Below are 26,224 nucleotides of genomic sequence, written 5' to 3'. Positions count from 1 at the left end.
ATTCTTGAGGACCGGCCGATGGGAGAGGGGGGTGTTAAACACAACAGAAATACAGCAATACTTGAAGCAGGTTCCTTATGTCCAATCTATTCCGCAATTCAGTTTTTGCAGCTCTCGGCACTTAGCTTCTGTCCTGCGCTGCTCACATTTTTTTCCACTGAAAAAACTCAACAGGTTTGTCTTTAAGCACTGGGTGCTTGGACTCAGGGTACCGAAGCAGTTTTGAGGGCTTCATTGCCTCATTAGACAGCCTCCCGGCCCAAACTCCAACCTCCCGCCCATCTGCCGCCAACCACCCAGGTGCGGCTGGTCGTGGGTGGGTTGAGAAGACGAGGGCCGGAGGTCACCGTGCCAGGGCTGCGGCGGTCGCAGTCCAGAGACAGCCACCAACCGAGCGAGGAGAACAACAAGGCACCCGCCCAACACCCTTGTAGGATCTATAGGCCAACAAAAGTTTGTTTCAGTAGATCACAGCAAGGTCGCTTGCTCTGATACTTACAAAATGCTGAGCCCGAATTAGATGGTCTGCAAATATTTTAGCACCAGCTTCCCCACGAACATTTGGTATAGTGTAAACAGGCTCAGAGGCAGCGCTCCTGGCCGGTAGCGACGGCACTTCCCACTGGCCGCCTGAGGCCAACCAGTGATCCCTGGCACGAGGGTATCACTGCGTTTAGGCGACTGATGACCTCACGCGGGTTCAAGTTCAACAGTGGCCGTGACAGGGAACGAGGAAAGCTGCAGCTGACTCATATCGTTTCCTCGCGGCCTGGTGGTCGGAGACCACTGAAGTATACTGTGTAGTGCGGGGGAGCTACACGCAGGCGCACTGAGCAGAAAGAACGGAACTAAAACCCCACAACCCGAAAACAATCAACAGTATCTGTGTATTTATTTTTCTCTTTTTTTGGGGATCTACAGGGGAAGTCCCAAAGATCGACTAGTCGATCGCAATTGACGGGTTGGCGACCACTAATGTAGAGACTTGGTTGGCATGGACATGGGTGCTGCACATCTCCAACATATACACATGGAGGGTAATGGTCCTTGATAAATGCAGGTGATGGTAGGTCAATTTATTTTTGATATTAAGGGGTATACAGAAAAAAATGAAGATAATTTATCAACTAGTAGGTTACAGGACTGGCTTAAGGGGTAAACAGCTACTCCTGGTCTGATGTTCCAGGTGGACTGCAGGACATACAATGAGTACTGTTTCCATGAAATCTGGGCATCTACTGGCACTCTGCAAATCCTGACAAGACACTTGACCACGTGAGGCTGGTGATTTCCCTACCTCTCGAAAAAGTGCTCCGTAGAAGGTAACGGTGAAGGGGCAGTCGACGGTGCGCATGGAGATATCAAGGTCCATCAGTAACCGCTTTTGCTCTTGGCTGTTCACTGTGGCGCGGATCCTCTGCAAAAGACAAAAGACAGCTGTCACAGGTGGAGCAATACGCTTAGAGCTGGTCCTCACACCGTAACAGCAGGCAGCTTTTCTCTGAGGTACCATCAGCCAATATCAATCAGTCAAGATTTGCGCTGTGTAAAAGCAATGCTCGACTTCCTAATCATTTTTATGTCAGTTAATGAAATTGCTTTTCACATTAGATTAGCGACATTAACTTAAGTATTCTTCATCTACACACACACACACCCCCCCCCCCCTCCACTTTTCATTGTCAACATTTGGGGAAAGTCTGTTCCACTCAAACAAGTAATCAGCATGAGGCTTTAAGCAGGGTCTTAGGGTATGGACAGAATGGATTGACCAGAATGGTTCTAGGAAGGTAGAACATACACAGCGGATAACATGATCCGCGGCTGAGCTGTGAAATGGCCGGTGTATAGGTCCAGATCAACTAGAGAAGTGGGCAAAGGATGGCACCATTTTGATGGGACAGGAGCACCTCTATCTGTATGATGTTAACATAAAACTCTACAGCAAGGGTTCCCAACCTGGGGTCCACACACCCCTCAGTTAACGTTAGGGGCCCACGGCATTAAAAAGGTTGGGAATTCCTGCTCTAAAGCTAATGTCGTTATCATCACCTAGTTATTAAAAGATGCCATCGAACAAATCTGATGAAGAGCAGTCTGGAAGGAGTTATTCTACAGAAATAAATACAGACCTTTAGTGGACAATAACAAAACATTCTCTCACTCTCCTTTACCCTTCTCTCTCTCCTTTCTCACCTTCTCCCACACACGCATAAACACCACACAAAAATGTTCATGAAGTGTACAATATATACTGAATTTAATCGGTTTCAGTGAATACTCAATTTACTATAGTCCATGTTCCATTGAGACTCTAGATTATTCACTTAAACCAGGGGCTTCCAACCATTTTTATGCCATGGACCAATGCCAATTAAGCAAGAGGTCTGTGGACCCCAGGTTGGGAATCCCTGGCTTAAAGGATATTGCCTCTATACAATTGATTGATTGGGCTAGAAACATCCCTAGAGATGTGTATAAGTAATTATGGACAGGAACTTTGGCACTTAAGTCAATGGAACTGAATTTCAGAAGCTAAGTACAAAGTTGCAGATTTAAGAGAGATAAAACTTCCACCCCTTGATCACTTGTAGAGAACACGCAGTAAATCATAATCCACAGATCAAGGACTTCATGAAATTTCATAATAAACTTGAGAGCGCACTGAACTGCAATATTTGTTTTTCTTGATGTGAAGTGTCTTTCAGTGTTGGAAATTGTTACCACTGACCACAGTGGGTGGATAGGGAAGGTGAAATTCTGCCAACAAGGACGAGGCAACAGCCAAGGCACTAATTGACGTTAATTGAGGGCTTTCATAACTTCTTCAAACAAATCTGTGTTTTCTTGATGCAACTTCCTGCAAGTAGAGAATTCTAGCTAAATGTAAAACAGAAACAGAAGATGCAAGAAACACTCAGCAGGTCTGGGGTGAAAGAACCGGTGCTATAACTTCCAATTAAGAGAAATGCTCATCTGTGAGGGGTGAGGGAGAATTAGGACAAAGGGAAAGTTTAACAGTTCCCTTTTCAACAGATGCTGCCTGACCTGCTGAGAATGCCGTAAGTTTTCTGTCTTTAGTTTTGATTTCTATCTACGTGTAAATTGTTTCCATTAGCAGTGTCTGGCTTTTAGAGAAAAGGAGATAAAAGAATCATAGTCAAAGAAAAACGGATTATCACAAACGTATTCTAACTCGTTGCATCACCACCTGCTATATATATGCGCCGAAGACTTTTGCGCAGTACTGTACATCAGAATTTCTGGGAAAAAAAACTATACATGAATAAAGAACTGACAAACAATCAAAGTGCAAAGGACAAATTGTGCAAGTAAAAAAATAAGTGGAGACAATGAGTTGTAAGGCGTTCTTGAAATAAGTCTGTAGGTTGAGGTGAGGGAAGTCATCCATGCTGGTCCAGAAGCCTGGTCCTGACCCTGGTGGTGCGGGACCTCTTCCTAAACAAAGGCCGGCATAAAACTAAAATGCAGCCTAGGTAAAGATGTTTAAGCAAGGAAATGGGGGGTGGATTATAGGGAATGTAGTGAGTGGTCAAATCTCCTGCAGCTCATTTTTCCAGATATGAAAGGAATTTCACAGAATTTATTTCTCTCTGAGCCAGCCCAGAGTTGGTTTGATTTAATTAATCCTTGCATGTCAGGAGTGATTGTACTGGAAGTGATAAAACCGAATGCTATCAGAGCTAACGGGGTTAAAGTAAGATCAGAAGTTACAGAAATGCAGCATGCAATGCTTTGAACTAAAAAAGGCAAACTGGGTGATGCAAACAAGATGTTTGAAACCATCGAATGAAACGGCAGATGAGATAATAGAGAAGGTGTTCCATCTAGTGGCGAAACCCAGTGCCTTTGAGAGTAAAGGGTATTGGAAATCCAAATTCATTTCTGAAAAGATGGAGGAAGACGTCCTCTATCTGGATGAGGGCTGGACGACTGGGGCCAGGAATCGGACTAAATACCCTCTACTGCCTTTGCCCTGCACTGGTCCTGTGGGCTGAATGGCTCTCTTCTCTACTAATGATTTTGAGGATCCCTATGATGCTTCAGTTTTGACATCAAGGGATTGACATCAGGCAAGTATACGGTAGAGCAACACACAAGAAGCTGGAAGAACCCAACAGGTAAAGCAGTAAAGAAAACTGTTAAGTAAATTTATTATCAAATTACGTACACTATGTGTCACCATGTACATTCATTTTCTTGTGGATATTCACAGTAGAACAAAGAAATACTACAGAATCATTGAAAAGCCACACACAAACACAGACAAACAACCAATTTATTATTTGTAAACTGCAAATAAAAAAAACAGATAAATCAATCTATGATAATCATCCCAATATATTATTATAGGACAGATTACTTGATAGATATCACCATTCCAAACACACATAATGTACAGAAATCAATAACTGAAAAACACCAGAGATGTCAAGGGTCAAGTTTTTTTTTAAATGCACTGCGTCATGAGTGCGCGGAATGGGCTGCCGGCTGTGGTGGAGGAGGTGGAAACGGTAGGGTCTTTTAAGAGACTCCTGGATGGATACATGGAGCTTAGAAAAATAGAGGGCTATGGGTAAGCCTGTGTGGCGCATTGACCAAGTGGTTAAGGTGTTGGACTAGCAATCTAAAGGTCGTGAGTTCAAGCCCCAGCCGAGGCAGCGTGTTGTGTCCTTGAGCAAGGCACTTAACCACACATTGCTCCAGTCCACCCAGCTGAGAAAGGGTACCGGCAAAATGCTGGGGGTTAACCTCGTGATAGACTATCCAGGAGGGAAGTCTCATACTCTGTCGCTTCACGCCACGGAAACCGGCATAAGCACTGGCCTGATGAGGCTCGGGACAGACTTTAACCTTTTATGGGTAAGCCTAGGTAGTTCTAAGGCAACGACATGTTCAGGCCAGCTTTGTGGGGTGAAGGACCTGTACTGTGCTGTTGGTTTTCTATGTTTCTACATATGCTGAATTAAAAGAGGAAACCAAAAGACCATGGAATATGAACAGGGTATACATTGTCCCGATATCATCACAATAGCATTAAACAATTAGGTCTACACAGCAATATTTATGTAAATCTTCAGAAAGCCACAATACTAAGCTCTACTAGAATAGTCCAAATGTTCCTAGCAACTGATAAAATGTGTAATCTTGGCTATAGCCACCTCAGGTTTTACCAGCTTGAGCTGAGAAAAAAAATAGAAATAGGTAACATTGAGAATGCAAGTTGTAGAGACCTTGAAAGTGAGTCAATAGGTTGTGGAATCAGCTCGGTGTTGAAATGAGTGAAGTTATCCACTCTGGTTCAGGAGCCTGATGGTTGTAGGGTAATAACTGTTCCTGAACCTGGTGGTGTGGGACCTGAGGCTCATTGTGGTGAGTGAAGTTATCCACGCTGGTTCAGGAGCCTGATGGTTGTAGGGTAATAACTGTTCCTGAACCTGGTGGTGTGGGACCTGAGGCTCATTGTGGTAAGTGAAGTTATCCACGCTGGTTCAGGAGCCTGATGGTTGTAGGGTAATAACTGTTCCTGAACCTGGTGGTGTGGGACCTGAGGCTCAATGTGGTGAGTGAAGTTATCCAGGCTGGTTCAGGAGCCTGATGGGTGTAGGGTAATAACTGTTCCTGAACCTGGTGGTGTGGGACCTGAGGCTCATTGTGATGAGTGAAGTTATCCACGCTGGTTCAGGAGCCTGATGGGTGTAGGGTAATAACTGTTCCTGAACCTGGTGGTGTGGGACCTGAGGCTCATTGTGATGAGTGAAGTTATCCACGCTGGTTCAGAATCCTGGTGGTTGTGGGGTAATAACTGTTCCTGAACCTGGTGGTGTGGGACCTGAGGCTCATTGTGGTGAGTGAAGTTATCCACGCTGGTTCAGGAGCCTGATGGTTGAACAGTATACTGAGGACTTGCAACAATTAGATTAGGACAGACTCACAGATGAGTCACTGACTGAAAAGTGGAACAGGCCCAAGGGGCTGATTGATTACCCTGCTCCTACAGATTTGTTTTGCCTCAAGGCAAGATGATAGCGCATGAAGAGTTACAGGGTAAACTGGACTGCTGAGTGAATGGAGAAGATTCCCTGCACTCAATGACCTTTAACCCTTATTAATTAGGGTGAACAAAATCAGCTTTCTCTGCAACAGTAAAGATTAGTTTATTTATCACATGTACATCAAAACACCGAATCAGAGTGAAAGACGTCATTTGCATCAAATTGTGCCAGTGTTGGGGGGGGGGGGCAGGCTGTCCGCTTCTGATGCCAACAAAGCATGCTCACAACTTACTAACGCTAAATGTACGTTTTTGGAATGAGGGAGGAAACTGGAGCACCCAGAGGAAACCCATGCTGTCACGGGGAGAACGTACAAGTGCCTTACCGACAGCAGCAAGAACTGAACCCCACTGTAAAGCACTAACTGCCCTACCGGGCCACTCCCCCTTCCCCAGTACTGTGTTAGTAATCAGTTTATTATGCTGGCCGATAACTCCAATTGTGATTTTACTCCATTTGCAAGAGCAACTCTTGGATTCTTCAGTATTTAATCTGATCACTTGGCTCTAATCCTCCCCAACACTGCACAAGGCAGCCCACCTTGGTTAGAGATTGTTGAGAAAAACCACTCATCCCTCATTTTCTCTTCATTCTTCAATGACCTAAGCCTCGGAATGGTCTCGATTATCCTGCTAGTAATTTTTTCCATTATCAGAACATCTGTGTTTTCTTAACAGCTCACCAACACAAGACAATTTGCACAAGAGAAAACCAGATAAAGAGCCAGAGACAAGAAGATGATGCGACTTCACCATCTGAAGTGTCAGAAGGGTGGACAATAGTTACAGAGCTATTGTGGTGCTCATTTACCAAGACAGGAGCCCAACACTATACTTTGCTAAACGACTCATGGAACAATTAGCCACATGTATTGCCACGAATTAAATTGAGTGCACGTGTAGCATAAAATCCGCTCGCTAAACAAACTGTAAAGAGCACTGCATTTCCACTCCCATCTTCTGTATTCATTCCATATAACCATATAACAATCACAGCACGGAAACAGGCCATCTCGGCCCTCCTAGTCCGTGCCGAACTCTTAATCTCACCTAGTCCCACCTACCCGCACTCAGCCCATAACCCTCCACTCCTTTCCTGTCCATATACCTATCCAATTTTACCTTAAATGACACAACTGAACTGGCCTCTACTACTTCTACAGGAAGCTCATTCCACACAGCTATCACTCTCTGAGTAAAGAAATACCCCCTCGTGTTTCCCTTAAACTTCTGCCCAACTCTCAAATCATGTCCTCTCGTTTGAATCTCCCCTACTCTCAATGGAAACAGCCTATTCATGTCAACTCTATCTATCCCTCTCAATATTTTAAATACCTCGATCAAATCCCCCCTCAACCTTCTACACTCCAATGAATTGAGACCTAACTTGTTCAAACTTTCTCTGTAACTTAAGTGCTGAAACCCAGGTGACATCCTAGTAAATCATCTCTGCACTCTCTCTAATTTATTGATATCTTTCCTATAATTCGGTGACCAAAACTGTACACAATATTCCAAATTTGGCCTTACCAATGCCTTGTACAATTTTAACATTACATCCCAACTTCTGTACTCAATGCTCTGATTTATAAAGGCCAGCGTTCCAAAAGCCTTCTTCACCACCCTATCTACATGAGACTCCACCTTCAGGGAACTATGCACTGTTATTCCTAGATCTCCCTGTTCCACTGCATTCCTCAATGCCCTACCATTTACCCTGTATGTTCTATTTGGATTATTCCTGCCAAAATGTAGAACTTCTCAGCATTAAACTCCATCTGCCAACGTTCAGCCCATTCTTCTAACCGGCATAAATCTCCCTGCAAGCTTTGAAAACCCACCTCATTATCCACAACACTTCCTACCTTAGTATCATCGGCATACTTACTAATACAATTTACCACCCCATCATCCAGATCATTTATGTATATTACAAACAACATTGGGCCTAAAACAGATCCCTGAGGCACCCCGCTAGTCACCGGCCTCCATCCCGATAAACAATTATCCACCACTATTCTCTGGCATCTCCCATCTAGCCACTGTTGAATCCATTTTATTACTCCAGCAGTAATACCTAACGAGTGAACCTTCTTAACTAACCTTCCATGTGGAACTTTGTCAAAGGCCTTGCTGAAGTCCATATAGACTACATCCACTGCCTTACCCTCGTCAACATTCCTCGTAACTTCTTCAAAAAATTCAGTAAGGTTTGTCAAACATTACCTTCCATGCACAAATCCATGCTGGCTACTCCTAATCAGATCCTGTCTATCCAGATAATTATAAATACTATCTGTAAGAATACTTTCCATTAATTTACCCACCACTGGTGTCAAACTGACTGGTCTATAATTGCTAGGCTTACTTCTAGAACGCTTTTTAAACAAAAACATTCCTTCTTCCATTTTCTGCCAAATTTAAAGCCAAGCTTTATTTGGGATACGTACATCAAAACATACAGCGAAACCCCACTCCTGATTTCACCTATCACCTGGTGGTTCTCTGTTCCCTTCCCCCCCACCTTTTAAAACTGCTGCTCAGTATTTCTTCCTCCAGTCCTGCTAAAGGGTTTCAGCCCAAAACGTCGACTGTACTCCCCCACCACCACAGATGCTGCCTGGCCTGCCGAGTTCTTCCAGCGCTTCGTGTGCACTGTCCGGATTTCCTGCGTCCGCAGAATTTCTCTTGCTAGTGAAGCACGTGGTTTGCACCAACAACCCGCGCAGTCGGAATACGCGCTGAGGGCAGCCCACAAGTGTCGCCGCGCTTCCAGCACCGGCAAAGCACATCGACGACTTATCAGCCCTAACCCGTACGTGGGAGGAGACGAGAGCGCCCGGAGGAATCCCACTCCTCCACAGGGAGAGCGTACAAACTCCCCATTGGCAGCGGCGGGAATTGAACGCTGACCTTACAAATGGTACTGTGAAGTGGCACACTAAGGTAAAGCAAGAGCTTCCAACCATGGAGCCTTACCGTTAACTGACAGGGTCCACGGACCCTGCCTTAGAGCCTCAGCCCTGGCTCGGTTGGCTGAACACATGCCACACACTCTCCCCCCCCCCGCCCCCACCAACCAAGGGGTTAAGCATTCAATGCCAAACCCAGAGACAAACACCCGTGCTGACTTCAGGGTATAGAGGGAGGGCTGTGCTCTGGGAGGCAAGTTCTTTCAGGTGCAATTAGGTATCTGCTGGAGGAACTCCATGGGTCATCTGTGGGAGGAAAGGGATTGTCCACGTTTCCGGTCAAAACGATGCATCAGGTCTAAGAGGGGTGACGGTCAGGATAAAGAGAAAGGCATGGTGAGACAGGAGTTCGAGGTGATTGGTGGACTGAGGAGGGGTGACTGCACACCTCGTCCCTCCCCTACCTGGCACAACCTATCATTGTACCCCCCCCCCCCCCCCACCTTAATCCACCAATCACTTTGGACTCCTGTCTCAATGCACTCCCCCTCTCAATCCTGCTCCAGGGCTTGGTCCCGAAACAACAATTCCTTTCTCCCCACAGATGCTGTTTGATCTGCTGGTGTTCCTCCAGCAGGCTGCTTGTTACCACACAATCTTTCATATCACACATTAACACCGGACACCGTGAGAACTGAAAGAATGGAGGAGATAGTGCAACAGTTTTCTCAACACTTACCCTTCAAGCCAGTAGCAGGGTGATGGGAGTAAAGAACGACACCTGCCAGAGGAAGCTGTAGAGTCAGGTACAATTGCGATGTTTAAGAGTTACACAGACAAAATGCTGGAGGAACTCCCAGCAAATCAGGCAGCATCTACTATTACTATTACTGCCGGTTACACCGCTGGCGCTTTGGGCCGCTACGAAGGTCCTCTATCTCTGGTGGTATTCAGGGCTTGCTTCATCATGCAGTGACTTGCTCTCAGTCTTCACTACCGCCAGTCATGCAAGTCCCAGCTGAAGACTCAGGAATACCGTCACACTCGGATGCCGAAGGATTCTTCATTGCTGTTTCCGAAACAATTTTTTTTTTGACCAATCGGGTGTTGTTGAACCCCCAAACCTGGAGGACCGGTGGACCACTCTTAGTCTGGTTTCTACCCTTTGACCTGTTTGTCATGGGTGACCCCCAACTCCCTGACTCTAGCCAACACAGCTCTCCGGGACAGTGAGGCACATAAGCGTCCAAACCCTACGACAAGGCTGTGGTCCTTTTGGAGGGGCAGCACCTGTGGAGAGGAATAAATAGACATTTCAGGCCAAGACTCTTTATCAGGACTGATGAAGTATCTCAGCCTGAAACAATGATTGTTTATTCCTCTCCACTGATCCTAGCTGACACCTTGACTTCCTCCAGCGTTTTGTGTGCGTTACTCTGGATCTCTAGCATCTGCAGAATCAGTTGAGTTTACAGAATTTAAAAAGTATTTGGATAGGAACGTGGATAGGAAAGGCCTAGAGGGCTAGGGAGCAAATGCAGGCAAATGGAGCAAACTTAGACAGACATTTTAACCAGCATAGCATAGATGGGCTGAAGGATTTGGTTCCATGCTGTCCAACTCTCTGACTATATTTAAGAACCACATCAAATCCAGATCCGCTGCACAGCATTCAATGGATCTCCTTACTCACCTCCTTTCTTACAATTCCAACCACACTTCAGAAACCATTAATACTCAAGAGTCAAAATACATTTACTATCAAAGTACGTATGCAGTACACAACCCTGAGATGCGTCTTCCCGCAGACAGCCACGATACAAAGAAAACCCTAGAACATGATCAAAGATAAACATCAACCCCCCCCACCACCCCCATGCACCAAAAAAAGCCAAACTGAGCGAACGGCAAAAAAAACTAGCAAAAAACAGAGAATATAAAACACAAAATTGAAAGAGCCCAAGCATATTCAGTTCAGCTCAATCCTAAAGCATTATCCACAGGTAAGTTGTTGGCTGATTTTTTCAAGCTACTGTTATGATTCAACAAACATTTTGCACTTTAGATGTCCCTCATATTTCCATAAGAAATTGTGCAATGGCTTCGAGGCATTTTTATATACTTTGTTTTACCGACCATTGTAAAAATGAGCTCTAGTACAGGTGTGTGGTAGAATTGACGGGGGTGTGGAGGTGAGGAGCTTAAAATGAAAATAAATTGAGAAATGGAGGTGATCTGTGGGCCAACATACCTGATAGGCTGATTGGCCTTTTCCTACACTGTGAAGAAGTATGAAGTTTGACCGGAGGGTGTGGGGGGAAGCTATGCCTGCTAAGCAGAAGAACCAGTGCATAAACAGGTCTTCCAAGATAAGCTGCAGGAAAGCCTGGACCACACTGAGAAACAGTCCTGCCCTAAACCCTCGCTCTGATACCCACCACCGCAGAATCTGCTCAACCACCAAAGAAAACCCATTCTGGCCAGATTTCTAGTTGGCCCATTATAGAATGACCATGCTGACCAGACCCCGGGCTGGTCCACCACAGGATGACCGTTCTGACCAGACCCCGGGCTGGCCCACCACACGATGACCGTTCTGACCAGACCCCGGGCTGGCCCACCACACGATGACCGTTCTGACCAGACCTCGGGCTGGCCCACCACACGATGACTGTTCTGACCAGACCCCGGGCTGGCCCACCACACGATGACCGTTCAGACCAGACCCCAGGCTGGCCCACCACACGATGACCGTTCTGACCAGACCCCGGGCTGGCCCACCACACGATGACCGTTCTGACCAGACCCCGGGCTGGCCCACCACACGATGACCGTTCTGACCAGACCCCGGGCTGGCCCACCACACGATGACCGTTCTGACCAGACCCCGGGCTGGCCCACCACAGGATGACCGTTCTGACCAGACCCCGGGCTGGCCCACCACACGATGACCGTTCTGACCAGACCCTGGGCTGGCCCACCACAGGATGACCGTTCTGACCAGACCCCGGGCTGGCCCACCACACGATGACCATTCTGATCAGACCCCGGGCTGGCCCACCACACGATGACCGTTCTGACCAGACCCCGGGCTGGCCCACCACACGAAGACCGTTCTGACCAGACCCCAGGCTGGCCCACCACACGATGACCATTCTGATCAGACCCCGGGCTGGCCCACCACACGATGACCGTTCTGACCAGACCCCAGGCTGGCCCACCACAGGATGACCATTCTGACCAGACCCCGGGCTGGCCTGTGCCATATTCTATACACATTAATTGTTACTGTGCAGTCACCACAAGGCAGGGTTCATGGTCTTTTAAATGTACTTGCCATAGACATTATTGACCCCTGTTGCCAACTGGTCAATTAGCAATGTACTTAATGCAGCCTAACGAACTGACAAGCCTTTTGCACTGCAACTTGCGTGTGTGCGCGACTGTCTGTGCGTGCGTGTGACTGTGTGCTTGTTTGTGTCTGTCTGTCTGCCTGAGTGCTTGCCTGTGTGTACGTGTGTCAATCGCACATTGGATACCCATTTTTGGGGAGCGGTCCTACTGAGACCCACCATCTGCTTCAAAACAGCACAAATTATCATATTTCCGTAGAACATCAGCAGTCCATTCCTCAGATTTCCCTGCATTAAGGTTTTTCCAAGTTCAATTCGCTCCATTAAATTTAATAAATGTATTGCTGGAAATCAATAAATTAAGTAATGTGGCCTTGTGACTGTGACAGTGACTGATACAATTTTGCAGAGGAACGTGGCGTAAAGTTACCTGAAGGCAGAGGCCAGCAGTGTGGAACGCTGCTGACCGGTAATAACCATCAACGCCCATGGCTGCCGTATTGGTGTGCGGAAGGATTTAGAGCAGATGGCTCATTTGAAGCTGCCAGCAACAGATTTTTGATTCTCCTGTCAATTTTCCATGCAGATCAAAAAGAGATGCCATTTGCAAATCTGAATAAAATTAGCCCAACACTTAAGAGAGGAAACACGCAGAGTTTTCCTGGAACCTCAACCATTTGTCTCCTTATTTCAATTAAGTCTTTGATTTATAACACTTCACAGACATTTTGCACATTACCCATTTCCCCCCAATTCTTTTGGCCTTCAAGATACAGCAGTCCAAAAAGAAGGGCAGAAGCAGAATCATTCAAGGTTTATAACTAACGGCTTTAATTGGAAATTTAAATGGAGATTTAAAGGAGTCATCACTTAAAATTATGCCAAAGCATTGATACCAATGAGCATGTCGAGCCTCTCTTCTGATATGATACAGATCATATTTGGACGACAGAACGATGAAGACAGGAATTAACAAAATCCAGTATAAAGAGCATCTTCCACTTGGTTTTAGTTTGCGTGAAATGTTAATTTACGAGCTATGGTGATTTTATCTTTCTCCTCTGATGCATAATTACCATTCAAAATCAGTTAAAATCAAGAGCAATTCAGACAGATCCCAAAGAAGTGTTTTAAAGGCAGGCTGACACAACCATGGCTGACAAGGGAATTCAAAGTCAACATAAAAGCAAAAGAATACGGATATATTAGAACAAAAATCAGTGGGGAAATTAAGAGGATTGGGAAAAAATTTTAAAAACCAACAGAAGGCAACTAAAAAGATTAAATATGAAGATAAGAAAACCAGTAATGTCAAAGAGAAAACCAAAAGCTTTTTCCGATGTATAAATAATAAAAGAGGGGAGAACAGATCATCGGACTGCTGTAAAATGACAATGAAGAGGTAGTAATGGGGAACAAGGAAATGGCAGACAAACTGAATAAATATTTTGCATCAGCCTTCACTGTGGAAGACACCAGGAGTACGTCAGAAGTTCAAGAGTGTCAGGAGGCAGAAGTAAGTGGTGCAATTTTTTAGGGAGAAGGTGCATGGGAAACAGAAAGGTCTGAAGATAGACAAGTCACCTGGACCAGATGAACTACACTTTAGCATTCTGAAAGAGGTAGTCGAAGAGTCTGTGGAGGCATTAACAATGATCTTTCAAGAACCATTACGTTCTGGAATGGTTCCAGAGGACTGGAAAATTTCAAAAGTCACTCCACTCAAGAAGGGAGGAAAGGAGAAGAATTATAGGCCAGTTAGCCCAACCTCAATGGCTGGGAAGATCTTAAGAGTTAATTGTTAAAGATAAGATTTCAGGGTACTGGGAGGCACATGGTAAAATAGACCAAAGTTGGCCTGGTTTCTTTAAAGGAAAATCTTGCCTGACAATATCTGTTGGAATTCTTCTGAGCAAATAACAAGCAGGATAGACAAAGGAGAATCAGTGAATGTCTTGGATTTTTGGCAGGCCATTTTACAAGGTGCTGCACATGAGGCGAATTAGCAAGCTACAAACCTATGGTGTTATAGGAAAGACACTAGCGTGGATAAAGTATTGGCTGACTGGCAGGAGGCAAAGAGTGAGAATGAAAGGAGCTTGTTCTGATTGGCTGCCGGTGACTAGTGGTGTTCCACAAGGGTTGGTGTTCGGACAGCTTCTTTTTAAACTGCGTATCGATGATTCAGATGACAGAATCAATCACTTTGTGGCCAAGTTTACCGATGATACAAGGATAACTGGAGGTGCACAGAGTGAGGAAGCAAGGCGGCTACACAAGGCCTCCGGCAGATTAGGGGGACGGCCAAAGAAACTGGCAGATGGAATAGTGTCGGGGATTGTATGGTCATGCACTTCGATAGAAGGAATTAAAGTGCGTACTGTTTTCGAAACGGAGAAAATTCAAAAGTCTGAGGTGCAAAGGGACTTGGGAGCCCTCATGCAAGATTCCCTGGAGGTTATCTTGCAGTTTACGTCAGTGGTGAGGAGGGTAAGCTCCATGCAAGCTTTCATTTCGACAAGATGAGAACACAAAAACAAGGATGTAATGTTGAGGCTGTATAAAGCACTGGGAAGGCCTCATTTGGAGTACTGGGAGTTTTGGACCCCTCATCTAAGAAAGGACGTGCTGACATTGGAGAGGGTTCAAAGGTTCATGAAAATGTTGGGAATGAAAGACCTAATGTACATGTAGTGTTTAATGGCTCAGGGTCTGCACTTGCTACAACATAGAAAAATGAGCAGGGATCTCTTTGAAACCAATTGAATGCTGAAAGGCTGAGACAGAGTGAATGCGGAGAGGATGTTTCCTGTAATGGAGGAGTCACGAACCAGAGGGCACAACCTCAGAACAGAAGGATATCCATTGCGAGGAATTTCTCGACCCAGAGGGTGGTGAATCTGTGGAATTCGTTGCCACTGGCAGCTGCAGAGGCTAGATCATTGGGTGCATTTAAGGAGGAGGTTGATAGATTTTTGATAAGTCAGGGCTGGAAATGTTACAGGGAGAAGGCAGGAAAATGGGGTGAGAGGGAAATAGATCAGCCATGATCAAATGGCAGAACAGACTCGATGGACAGAGTGGCCTGATTTACTCCTATGACCTATGGTCTAAAATCCTACAGCACATGATTTCCATTAAAATTAAGTTGTATTATTATTAAAACTGACACGTTTGTGGTATTTCTTTTTGTTAAAAAATTATTACTCTCCACTTTAAAAGTGATGATAGCACCGTGGTAAAGAATGACCCAGTAGGTCTTACAGAAACAACCAATTAATGACAGCTCTGGTGAGAAACACGAAGTGTATCGGTGATGCACAAAACCCGTTTAGCCGTGACACAAGTAAGGTAAAGGCGATCAACAGTCAGAATCCATTAAAGAGTTATATCCGATGCTGCCTGGCCTGCTGAGTTCCACCAGCATTTTGTGTGTGTTGCTTGGATTTCCAGCATCTGCAGATTTCCTCTTGTGAGTTATATTCGAGATTGTTTACCAAAAAGACTAAAAGATTGGTCAGAGAGAGAGAGAGGAGAACGTGGTGGAGGATTTATGAAATAGAGTCTGGAGCTTGAGGCTTGACAGCAAAGCCCATGGTACCAGTGAGGGAACAAAGGATATCAGGAATGTACAAGAGGCAAAATTTGCAGAAACAGAGATGGATGCTTTGCTGGGTCTTCTCCAATGATTTTCACCTTGTTGTGGTGGAGGGGCTTGTGTGTACTTGGTATCCTGAGAGCAATACTGCCTGGAGTTCAGGCATCTGGCAGTTAGCTCCTGGTAGGCCCGACAGTAAGGTCAAGGTTCCAAACAAAGAGCGATCCAACCAAGACCTCAACGGTGGAGCTGGTGGAAGATGATGACGCGTCACGACAGCGGCAAAGGGTGGCCAGTCTTGCAATCCACGCCACTGGAACCTAACCTCGATCTGTGAAGGAGCGTGTGCTGGCTTCCTATGCATCCGCCTGCCTACGCTAAGCAATGTCACACACTGGCGTTCTCCATTAAGGGAATCCATTCGAACATCCTGGTCAAGTGGACTCTGAACCAGCCTCTACAGGCACCAATAGACAACCCCTCTGAAGAACATCACACTCGACTCGAGTGACTGCAAACAAAAAATATTGCTGGAGGGAGGGGCAAAGCTTCAGGAAGACATGAGCACCAGGATAAGGACTTAATATTAGGGGACTTGCTAAACCAGACACTCCAAGGGACAATAGACTGAGCAAAATTGTTAATGATGTCTACGTAAACTTGTAAAATCGGTAAATTTGATTAACGGAATATGAAGTGCTCCTCCTCTACAACTGGCACAATAAGTCATAAGTCGGGCACTAACAGCTTGTCTCTGTATTGATGGCATGGGAATATAAATTTAAATCAGCCTCATGAACGTCCTTCAGGGCTGGATGCCTGCTGGCCTGGCTTGGTCTGACGTACCTACCCCTCAGTGGTCACTTTATTAGGCACGCCTGCTCACTAATGCAATTATCTAACCAGCCAATCACATGGCAGCAACTTGATGCATAAAAGCATGCTGACGTGGTCGGAAGGTTCATTTGCTGTTCAGACCAAACATCAGAATGGGGAAGAAATGTGATTTAAGTGACTTTCACAGTGAAATGATTGTTGGTGCCAGATGGGGTGGTTTGAGTATCTCAGGAACTGCTGACACCCTGGGATTTTCAAGCACAGCGGTCTCTAGAGTTTACAGAGAATGGTCTAAAAAACAAAAAAAAATCCAGTGGGTAGCAGCTCTGTTGGCAACAATTCCTTCTTAATGAGAGGTCAGAGGAGAATGGACAGACTAGCTCAAGCTGATAGGTTGGTGACAGTAACTCAGACAACCACACATTACAACAGTGGTGTGAAGGAAAGCATCTCTGAACACATAACACGTCAAACCTTGAAGTGGATGGCAGAAGACCACGAGCCTACACTCGGTGGCCACATTATTAGGTACTGTAGATACCGAATAAAGCAGTCACTGAGTGCAAGGAACTCCAAACTAACCAGTCTGGCTGACTGAACTGCTTCTTCACTTCAGGGACAATCAGGAATAAACAACAATTGCCCACGCTGCCAACAATACGCACACTCTGTGACCAAGTAAATATCTTCTCAAAAAATTAACTTACAAACAATTATAGTGGGGGGTGGGGGAAGAATGGTGAAGCACCACCAGGCACAGAATCTGGGAATAAAGTTTATTTAAGTTTTTTTTAAACTGATGCACCCGTTTGTTTTCATAGTAAATAGTTCTTGGCATCCATTCCAATATACAATCAAGAGTCTCACAATAATAACTGGTCAGTTTTACCACCTGGTCAATGGAAAGGATAAACTATTAGACGAATAATATACAGTACTGTACATAGGTCTAAGGCGGGGGTCGGCAACCTGCGGCTCCCGAGCCATTTGTGGCTCTTTCACCTCTGTGCTGCGGCTCCCTGTGGCTTTGGGAAATAATTGGTCAGTATTTAATTAAAATGTATTTTATGTTAGTTTGTTAGCTTTTGAAATGTAATTATGGTGGTCTTGTACATTTCCTGCCACATCCGAAACGGCTCACAATTAGCCGGCATTCCGGCTAAGGGAGATAGCCTACGGGGGTTTGTGAGTACGCGTCTTTTGCAGCATCTGCGTCCATGGGGGCTGGGTTGAGGGAGGCTTAAAAGCAAGGCTGTTTAGTTCGAATAAAGCTATCTTTGACTGCAGTTTACTGACACCGCTACAACGTGTTTTTATCGCTGGCTGTCCAGACGGAAGGTGCTGAAACGCTTTGTCGCGTGTCTGGAAGAAGTGAAAACTTTCCTGGGCAGCAAAGGGCTCACCTTTCCTGAGCTGGAACAGCCAGAGTGTCTGGAAAAGCTACACTTCATGGTAGACATGACAGCGCACCTGAACACGCTGAACACAGCTCTTCAGGGGAAAGGACGTACAGCCCTGCACATGTTGGAGGATGTTTTGGCATTCGAGCGCAAGTTGACAGTGCTTGCCAGAGATTTACAGAAAGGCACTTTGTCTCACTTCCCCAATTTGAGAGAGTTCAAACAAGGTCACGACATGATAATTTCGGAGTATTTACATTCTGCAATCATCGCAATGCAAACATCGTTTGGGAAACGCTTCTGTGAGTTCAGAGAGGAAAAAAACACATTATCCTTCCCGGTCACTCCCTTAAGCATCGATCCTTCCCTACTGAATACGACTGCATTGGCAGGTGTGAGTCAACCTGATCTTGAGATGGAACTGGCCGACATAGCCGACAAAGACATATGGGTGTCCAAGTTTAGACGCTTGACAGCAGACCTTGAAGATGTTGCCCGTTCTTGCTCAGAAACACAAATGGAGTGATATTGAAAACCTCACAGATGACAGCTTGCGATCCTGTGTAAAGATGAAGGTGACATCATACAGCCCTGATGTGCAGACGCTGTGCGCTGAGGTCCAGGAGCAGAAATCCCATTAACCAAGTATGATAAATATTTTAATTGCCTATTATTTTACTTATATTCATATTTTTTCATAGTTCAGTGAAATAGTCCTTTCATTTTTCAGGATGACAGCTGGCTGACGTTATTTTTGGTTTGCTGCTGGCGGAAAATTTAAGTTCGGCGTTTTTCATAAATACAAGAAGGACTCAAATAGACATTGAATATTTTACTTAAAAGTAACTTTCAACCCAACGTCTTTTTTTCGGAGTTCAAAATGTTTTTGTTGCATGCAGAAATGTAATTTCGTTTTCTCTGCAGGAGTTCATCAATTTCATAAATGCAACACATTATAGTTTGTTTATACATAGCATAAAGGCAAAAAAAAACGTTGTATGCAGTGTTATTTCATTTTAAATGTCAAACGGGTTTTGCGGCTCCCAGTGTTTTCTTTTCTGTGGGAAACGGGTCCAAGTGGCTCTTTCAGTGGTAAAGGTTGCTGACCCCTGGTCTAAGGCATATATATAGCGAAGGTGCCCAAAACTCTTACAGAGTATTGTATATTATGTCTTTCATTTGTTCATTACGTGCCATGTCACATGATGTAGTGATCATCGTCTTCCAGCCCTTATGTCCATGATTGTTCTTGGCAAATTTTTCCACAGAAGTGGCTTGCCATTGCCTTCTTCTGGGCGATGTCCTTACAAGATGGGTGACCCCCCCCCCCAGCCATTACCAATACTCTTCAGAGATCGTCTGCCTGAGGACAGTGGTCGCATAACCAGGACTTGCGACGTGCGCTAACTGCTCGTATGACCATCCACCTGGTGTTTACGTGACCCTGATCTGTGGGGGGGGGTGAAAAACAGGGGCTAAGCAGGTGCTACACTTTGCCCAGGGGTGACCTGCAGGTTAGTGGAGGGGAGAAGCACCTTACACTTCCTTTGGTAGAGATGAATCTCCACCCTGCCATCCAGTTACCAAATAACACCTAATACCACTGAGCTAAGTACTCCTATTTCTGTTTCCCAACCACCTTCCTATTTTAACCAAAATACAATGCTCTGCAAAGTCTTGGGCAACCCAGAGATAGATGGATACACACAGGACTTTTGCACTGTATTGTAAACAGAAAGAGCTGGACCTGGTCAGTGTGCAGACAGCATCTATGAAAAGGGAATCAACAGCAATGTTCCTCGTCAAAAGCAGTCAGAGCTGTGAAAGCAAAACAAACTCATTTCCAGGTTGCAGATAGTTGGGCTGAGGGATAGACTGGAGAAAGGATAACTCTTACAAATGGTGGAATCTTGTTGAAGGTGGCGGAAATTGAGAAAGGAGACCTGGGGTGGAAAATGAGGGACACAAAATCATTCCAATATTTTCCTAGTTCCGAGGAGGCCGTTTGGCAGAAAATGCTAATTGTTTCTCTCTCTCTCTCTCTCTAGATCTGTCTAACTTGCTGAGTGAGTATTTCCTGCATTTTCTGATTGCAATTCATCTTTTAAGTTTTCAATGACGTTTTCATTTAATACAATGAAACAATTTGATCAAAGAAGCTTTTAAGCACCTTGCAACGGAGGGAACTTGGGCTGATATTAGAATAAATACTGCTCAAAACTCAACAAACAACTCTTAAAGAAACAAAAATGTGTTCCTATCCCCATCTTTTAAGGCTGGTTCTTAAGTCAAAGGCTATCAGAAAAATTAGCTATGCCACTGCATAACTGACATAATTTCCACACAGACCAGTTATCTTAAATTAGAAATGCAGTCTCCAGCTTGCCCTCATTTGTAATAAGCTGCTTGTTTATTGAACTACCTCTGCATGCTATAAATAACACTTTCATGGGCTGCCTCTTTTAAGTCAAATTTGGGTAATGGAATGTGGAAAAATTGGTCTTGTGACCGCCACAGAAAGCGAGAATGTTTTATGAGAAAAAGAGGAACAGAAATGGCCAATAAAGTTCATCTGGAATGAAGTACAGACCTGATAAACAACAATCAGAAAGCAGACCTAATACCATATCAGATATCATGGAATTTACACGCTAATTAGAAATTGACCACACCAGGTCAACGCATCATAGCAAACTCTCCACATACAGAACACTGTGGGCCAGAACTGCCGACTCACATTTACTAATCATGCATTTCTGAAATAAAAATTCACCAAATAACACAACATCCTTCTCCCTATCGTAAGTACAGGCTACTGACAAGAAAACTTCTATCTCATACAGCGCGTGCTGATAACCTTGTTTTAAAGCTGCCCACATGGACTGAGAATGGAAAAGGAGACAAACAGATTCAGATTTATCACAAAAACACACAGAAATACACTGACAACCAACACACACACACACACACACACACACACACACACACACACACACAACGACGTGCTGGGGGCATCCCACAAGAACCATCACACGTTCTGGTGCCAGCGTAACATACCCACAATGCACAGCATCACAACACAAGCCCCTTTTCCCACCCCCCCCCCCCCATCCACTCACACCCACAGAGAGGCTTCCAATCCCTGGAACAGCTACGAAGAGCTCCTTGCTCCTTTAAACAGCCTCACACCCTTCCTTACCTCCTGCTCAAAAAGTCTATCAACAGATTTTAGTCCTCTTGCACCAAGATGCTTTACTTTTTAATCACAGCACAGAAAAAGCCTTTAATTCACACCACTCAGCAATCCCTAGATCAAACCCTAACCTAATCATGGGACAACTTACAATGATCAACTAACCTACCAAATGGTAAGCCGTTGGACTGTGGAAGCAAACGGGAGCACCTGGGGGAAACTCGCGCTGTCACAGGGAGAATGTACAAACTCCTTACAGGCAAGCAGTTTTATGAAGCTCAGAGTCTATTTTTTTCTTATCTCGATGGAGATGTTTGCTGCCTTTGTTGTTTCCATACCAGGCTCTGCTGCAGCCAGTCAGTAACACTATCCACCACACATCTGTAGAAGTCTGTCAAAACCATATCCTTCAGGAATGAAAATCTTGCTGGCATGGCACTTTTAGTAACCTTACTGAAGAGTTCTGCGCTGGTTAGCATTTCCCCTCCATCATTTCCATGCATTGTTAAGAAATGGAGGAAGGACTGCTCATTATGTTAGATCTCCTGGAAGAGTCCTCAAAAAGGAAGTGCTCATACAGATAAACACGGTCAACAGCACCCAAAGGAGCAGAAAGTTATACTCAGCTGTGTACATTCAACATCTCATAAAACCACCACCATGTGTGGCATTCCAGTTTTCTAACAGTTTGTTAGAAATCATAATATCCTATCAAGCTGGATCATGCTGGCTCTCACTGATGGCCTTGGTGTCTGCTCTCTTGAACCAAATATAGGTCAGCGTGAATCTTGGCCTACGTGACCAAGTAGGCTCAGCCTGAACCTTCACCCATCCCAACCAATCGACATGGCCACTCTCCCCAACACCCAAGAACCTTCGCACCAACTGGAATGATTTAAGAGCAATGACGTGGCCCCAGGCAATACATCCTGAGGCCTGATTTCTAGACACCCTGACAGCTTTTCGACAGCTCCCTACTACAACTGTTTATAAAGGTCAGGGCATGTATAATAAGTTCAAAATCTTTAAACAATGGTTCGTTTGTTATGTGCCATGTCATATGACATGGGCGATTGTCGTCTTTCCATGACCATGATTGTTCTTGGCAAATTTTTCTATAATAGTGGTTTGCCATTGCCTTCTTCTGGGTGGTGTCTTTACAAGTCAGGTGACCCCAGCCAATATCAATACTCTTCAGAGACTGTCTGCCGGGCATCAGTTTTTTTTTCCCCTTCTCTCCCTCCCTCTCTCTTTAATTCTTGAAGTGTGACCTCTCCATTTCCCCTCCACAGATGCTACATGACCCACAGTGCTCCTCCAGCATCTTCTTTGCTGGTCCCAGATTCCATCGCCAGCCATCACTTGGGTCTCCCGGTTCTCCACACTGAGGGAGGCCAGTGCATGGCGCACGACAGGAAAACCCAGGCCAACTGGAGAAAGTACAACTAACAACCCCCAACTCAAGTCACATTTAACACCTCAGGGTCAAAGGCCATGCCCCCCCCCTTCCGGAGTGACCCACAAACCAGATGCCGTCCAGCAGACTGTCCCTACCTTGACAGCCATCAGCGTGTCACTGGGTGTGTGCCGCATCTTTTCCACCACGCCATAAGCACCGCGGCCCAGCTCCGAGAGTGGTTCCAAATCATCGGCTTTCACCTCAAAGTTCTGTGGAAACAAGCACTCGAGTTTTAAATGGCCGTCAGTAAACAGCGGCAGGTAAATACAGTTCAGGGCAGCGGAGGGCCGCCTCAAATAGACCAGGTGGTGATTAAAGCAGGCGGAAGCATGGACATTGGACTCCCAGTGGGCAATGCACAATGGAGCACGTAGAGTACGTCTCCATCAAGGCCAATCACGACCATAGCAGATCGGTTGTGGGAATATGACAAATGCTCATGCAGCCGATTGACAGTGTGGTGAATAGACAATAGGTGCAGAAGTAGACCGTTCGGCCTTTCGAGCCTGCACCGCCATTCTGAGATCATGGTCTAGTGGTCCTCACGCGCAGGAGGAACTCACTTTTGCTTTTCCATCTCAAGGGCTCGGTTCATCGTTCCCGCACTACAAGCTGCCCTGTGTGTACTAATATTACTCAGAAAAACATTTAATTATACCATGCCATTGTTGCTCTTGCTCCACTCATACCTAACAGTCAGACAACGTGGTCTATTTTTTAAGGACATAGATATTACAACATTATAAAAGCAGTGCTCCGAAGTTGCTAATGGGTAAATGGTGGGTAATACAGTCAGTCCAAAGAAATCCAAATCAGCTTAAGGCTAACGCTGGAATAAGTTACATCCGAGGTGCAGTGGGGATCTGGTATACAGATACTGCAAGTAATTAGGAAGTTTCACAAGAGGACACTGGGAATTGAAAGCAAGGTTAGGAGATAGTGGTTCACGTTTATATCGGATTGAATAAACCTCATATGGAGGACTGCCTTCCATCTGGGTTCCTTTACTTAAGGAAGGATGTGAATGTTTTGGAAGCAGTCCAAAGGAAGTCTACTGGGCTTCCAGTCTAAGTCTAATGGCACACTGTCCCATGAGGAAAGGTTGGACATGCTAGGCTTGAATGCGCTAGACACACAACACACTGCAAATGCAGTGGGTCAGGTGATCAGACAGCATCCATGAGCGAAATGGACAGACAACATTTCAGTTTGAGACCCCTCATCTGGACTGGATTTGGACCAGTCAAGGAGGGCCTTGACCTGGAACGTTGGCTGTCTGCTTCTCTCTGTAAAGGATGCCTGGTCCACTGGGTTCCTCAAGCATCCTGAGGTTGATCTTGAGGTTTAGAAGAGTGGAGATGCCTTCATTGCAATGTAGAAGATCTTCAGCTCTCAGGACAGGATGGAAATGGAGAGGATCACTCCTCTGATTGGAGAATAAGCGTTTAAAAATAAGTGTGCCCATTTAAGATAAACGAGCTACACAGTACACATACATATAGCTAGGGTGCCTAAGAATTTTGCACAGTACTGTATATTGTTTAAAATAAGAAGGTAGTTGGGAAACAGAAATAAAACTACTTAGCTTTGTACTAGTTCAGTAGTATGAAGTGTTATTTGGTAACTGGAAAGACACAATGCACAGTACTGTGCAAAAGTCTTAGGCACCCTTGTTATAAATACGTGCAGAAATCTTAGGCACAATCCTGTAGTTTTCAGGACAAAGAACCTTTGGAGCTGTCTGCCTCAAAGTGTGGTGGACAAAGAGCTCTTGAAAGTTTTTAAAGCAAAGGTTGATAATTCCTTTACGAGCTAGGTTACTGCGGGGGATGTGAACACTGGGAATGTAATCCCATTTTAGAGTCACAGAACAGTACAACTCAAATACACACCCTCTGCTCCAGCCACAGTGCCTGCCCAGCTAATCCCAATTTGAGTGCTCAAGCCCACTGAATGCCCCTCCACATACCAACTGAAGTGCTTCTGAAATGACCCTACTGCACCGCCTCAATCACTTGCTCTGGCAGCTCACTCCATATGTTGATCACCTTCTGCGTGAAGAAGCTGCCTCACGCATCCATTTTAAGTCTTCTCCCGCTCACCCTAAAATTATGCCCTTTCGTTTTTGAATTCCTCTATCTTGGAGGGAAAGGTCTGCTCAGTGGTGTGTCTCAACATTTTTAACACTTCAATAAGGTTGTCCCTCATTCTCCTACGTTCTCAATGATCGGGCATAGGTTTGCCGGGCTGAATGGTCGACTCCTGCTTCCGATTCGCATCTCCGTGACCAGAGGCTTTGGGAACATCCTAAGGAATCTGACACCTACCAAATATTGAAAGGTTTAGATGGAGAGGACAATTCCAATAGAGGGAGAGTCTAGGACCAGAGCGACAGCCTCAGAGTGAAAGGATTTCCCTTTAGAACAGAGGTGAGGAAGAATTTCTTCCACCAGACAATTGTGAATCTGTGGAACTCACTGCCACAGACGACTGTAGAGGACAAGTCATTGGATATATTTAAAGCAGAGTTTGATGCGCTCGTGGTTAGTTAGGGCATCAAAAGTTACAGGGAGAAGGCAAGAGAATAGGGTTGATGTTGAGATACATTCTAGGATGCGATGGGGCACATCAGCAGTGACGTAACCTGGGGTTAGATAATAAATCAGCCATGATCGAATGCCGGAGCAGTCTCAATGGGCCAACTGGCCTAATTCTGCTCCAATATGTTAAGAGGAGCAGAATCCTAGATGGTCTGAATTCAGAGGTAATTTCCAGGATTCAGGAATCAAGTTCATTTATCACATACACAGTACAGTGAAATGCGCCATTTGCAATAACAACCAACACACTTGAAGGTGTGCTGGAGGCAGCCCGCAAATTGTCTGGGTGCATTTCAGCGTCAATTTTCAAGTACTCAAAAAGTTTCCCTGCAGTCTGCAGCAAGTTTACTTCTGGCCACCAATGGGAGCATTAGTGTTGAAACCCCGCCCCTCAGCTCCACATACCCTCCCCCCCAACTTACTTGCCCCCACTTGATGCCCCCTGAAATCAGACTCCAGGGACTAACAGAACCAACCATCAGAAGCGAGCAGTTAGCACCACAGCCCAAGCAATCAAAAGCCAACCTCCCAAAACGCTCTGACGCAAAAGGAAGCAGAAATTTATTTTTAAATATCTCTAACAGAATGGTTGGCATCTGAAAAAGAAAACTGATAGAGCTTCCAGAGCCAGAGCCTTGATGGATTCCAACATTTTAAGAATATAAAAGGTTTAAGCCAATCCCATGAATACGGACGCAGGGCGTCTGTCAACAGACAGGCAACTGAAAGAACACGCTTGCAGAACAACTATTTATACACATTCACATCCGGAGATCCTGCCATAACTCAGTCAGTT

At 45.3% G+C, this 26,224-nt stretch overlaps 1 protein-coding gene across 2 annotated transcripts in view; it reads right to left on the bottom strand.

Annotated features, from left to right (window-relative positions):
* The window catches only part of map2k6 (mitogen-activated protein kinase kinase 6), a 135,864-nt gene that overhangs the window by 58,194 nt on the left and 51,446 nt on the right, over positions 1–26,224 (bottom strand). For both annotated transcript variants that reach the window (XM_059949054.1, XM_059949055.1), the window contains exons 4-5: positions 22,924–23,037; positions 1,298–1,417 (exon numbers count right to left, since the gene is read on the bottom strand). In XM_059949054.1, the coding sequence (XP_059805037.1) occupies positions 1,298–1,417; positions 22,924–23,037 (234 nt within the window). The remainder of the gene's footprint in view (positions 1–1,297; positions 1,418–22,923; positions 23,038–26,224) is intronic.

This window comes from Hypanus sabinus, chromosome 23 (genome assembly GCF_030144855.1).
Source record: "Hypanus sabinus isolate sHypSab1 chromosome 23, sHypSab1.hap1, whole genome shotgun sequence".
In the NCBI taxonomy this organism is placed as follows: Eukaryota; Metazoa; Chordata; class Chondrichthyes; order Myliobatiformes; family Dasyatidae; genus Hypanus; species Hypanus sabinus.
This window is presented reverse-complemented; position numbering and strand designations above follow the sequence as displayed.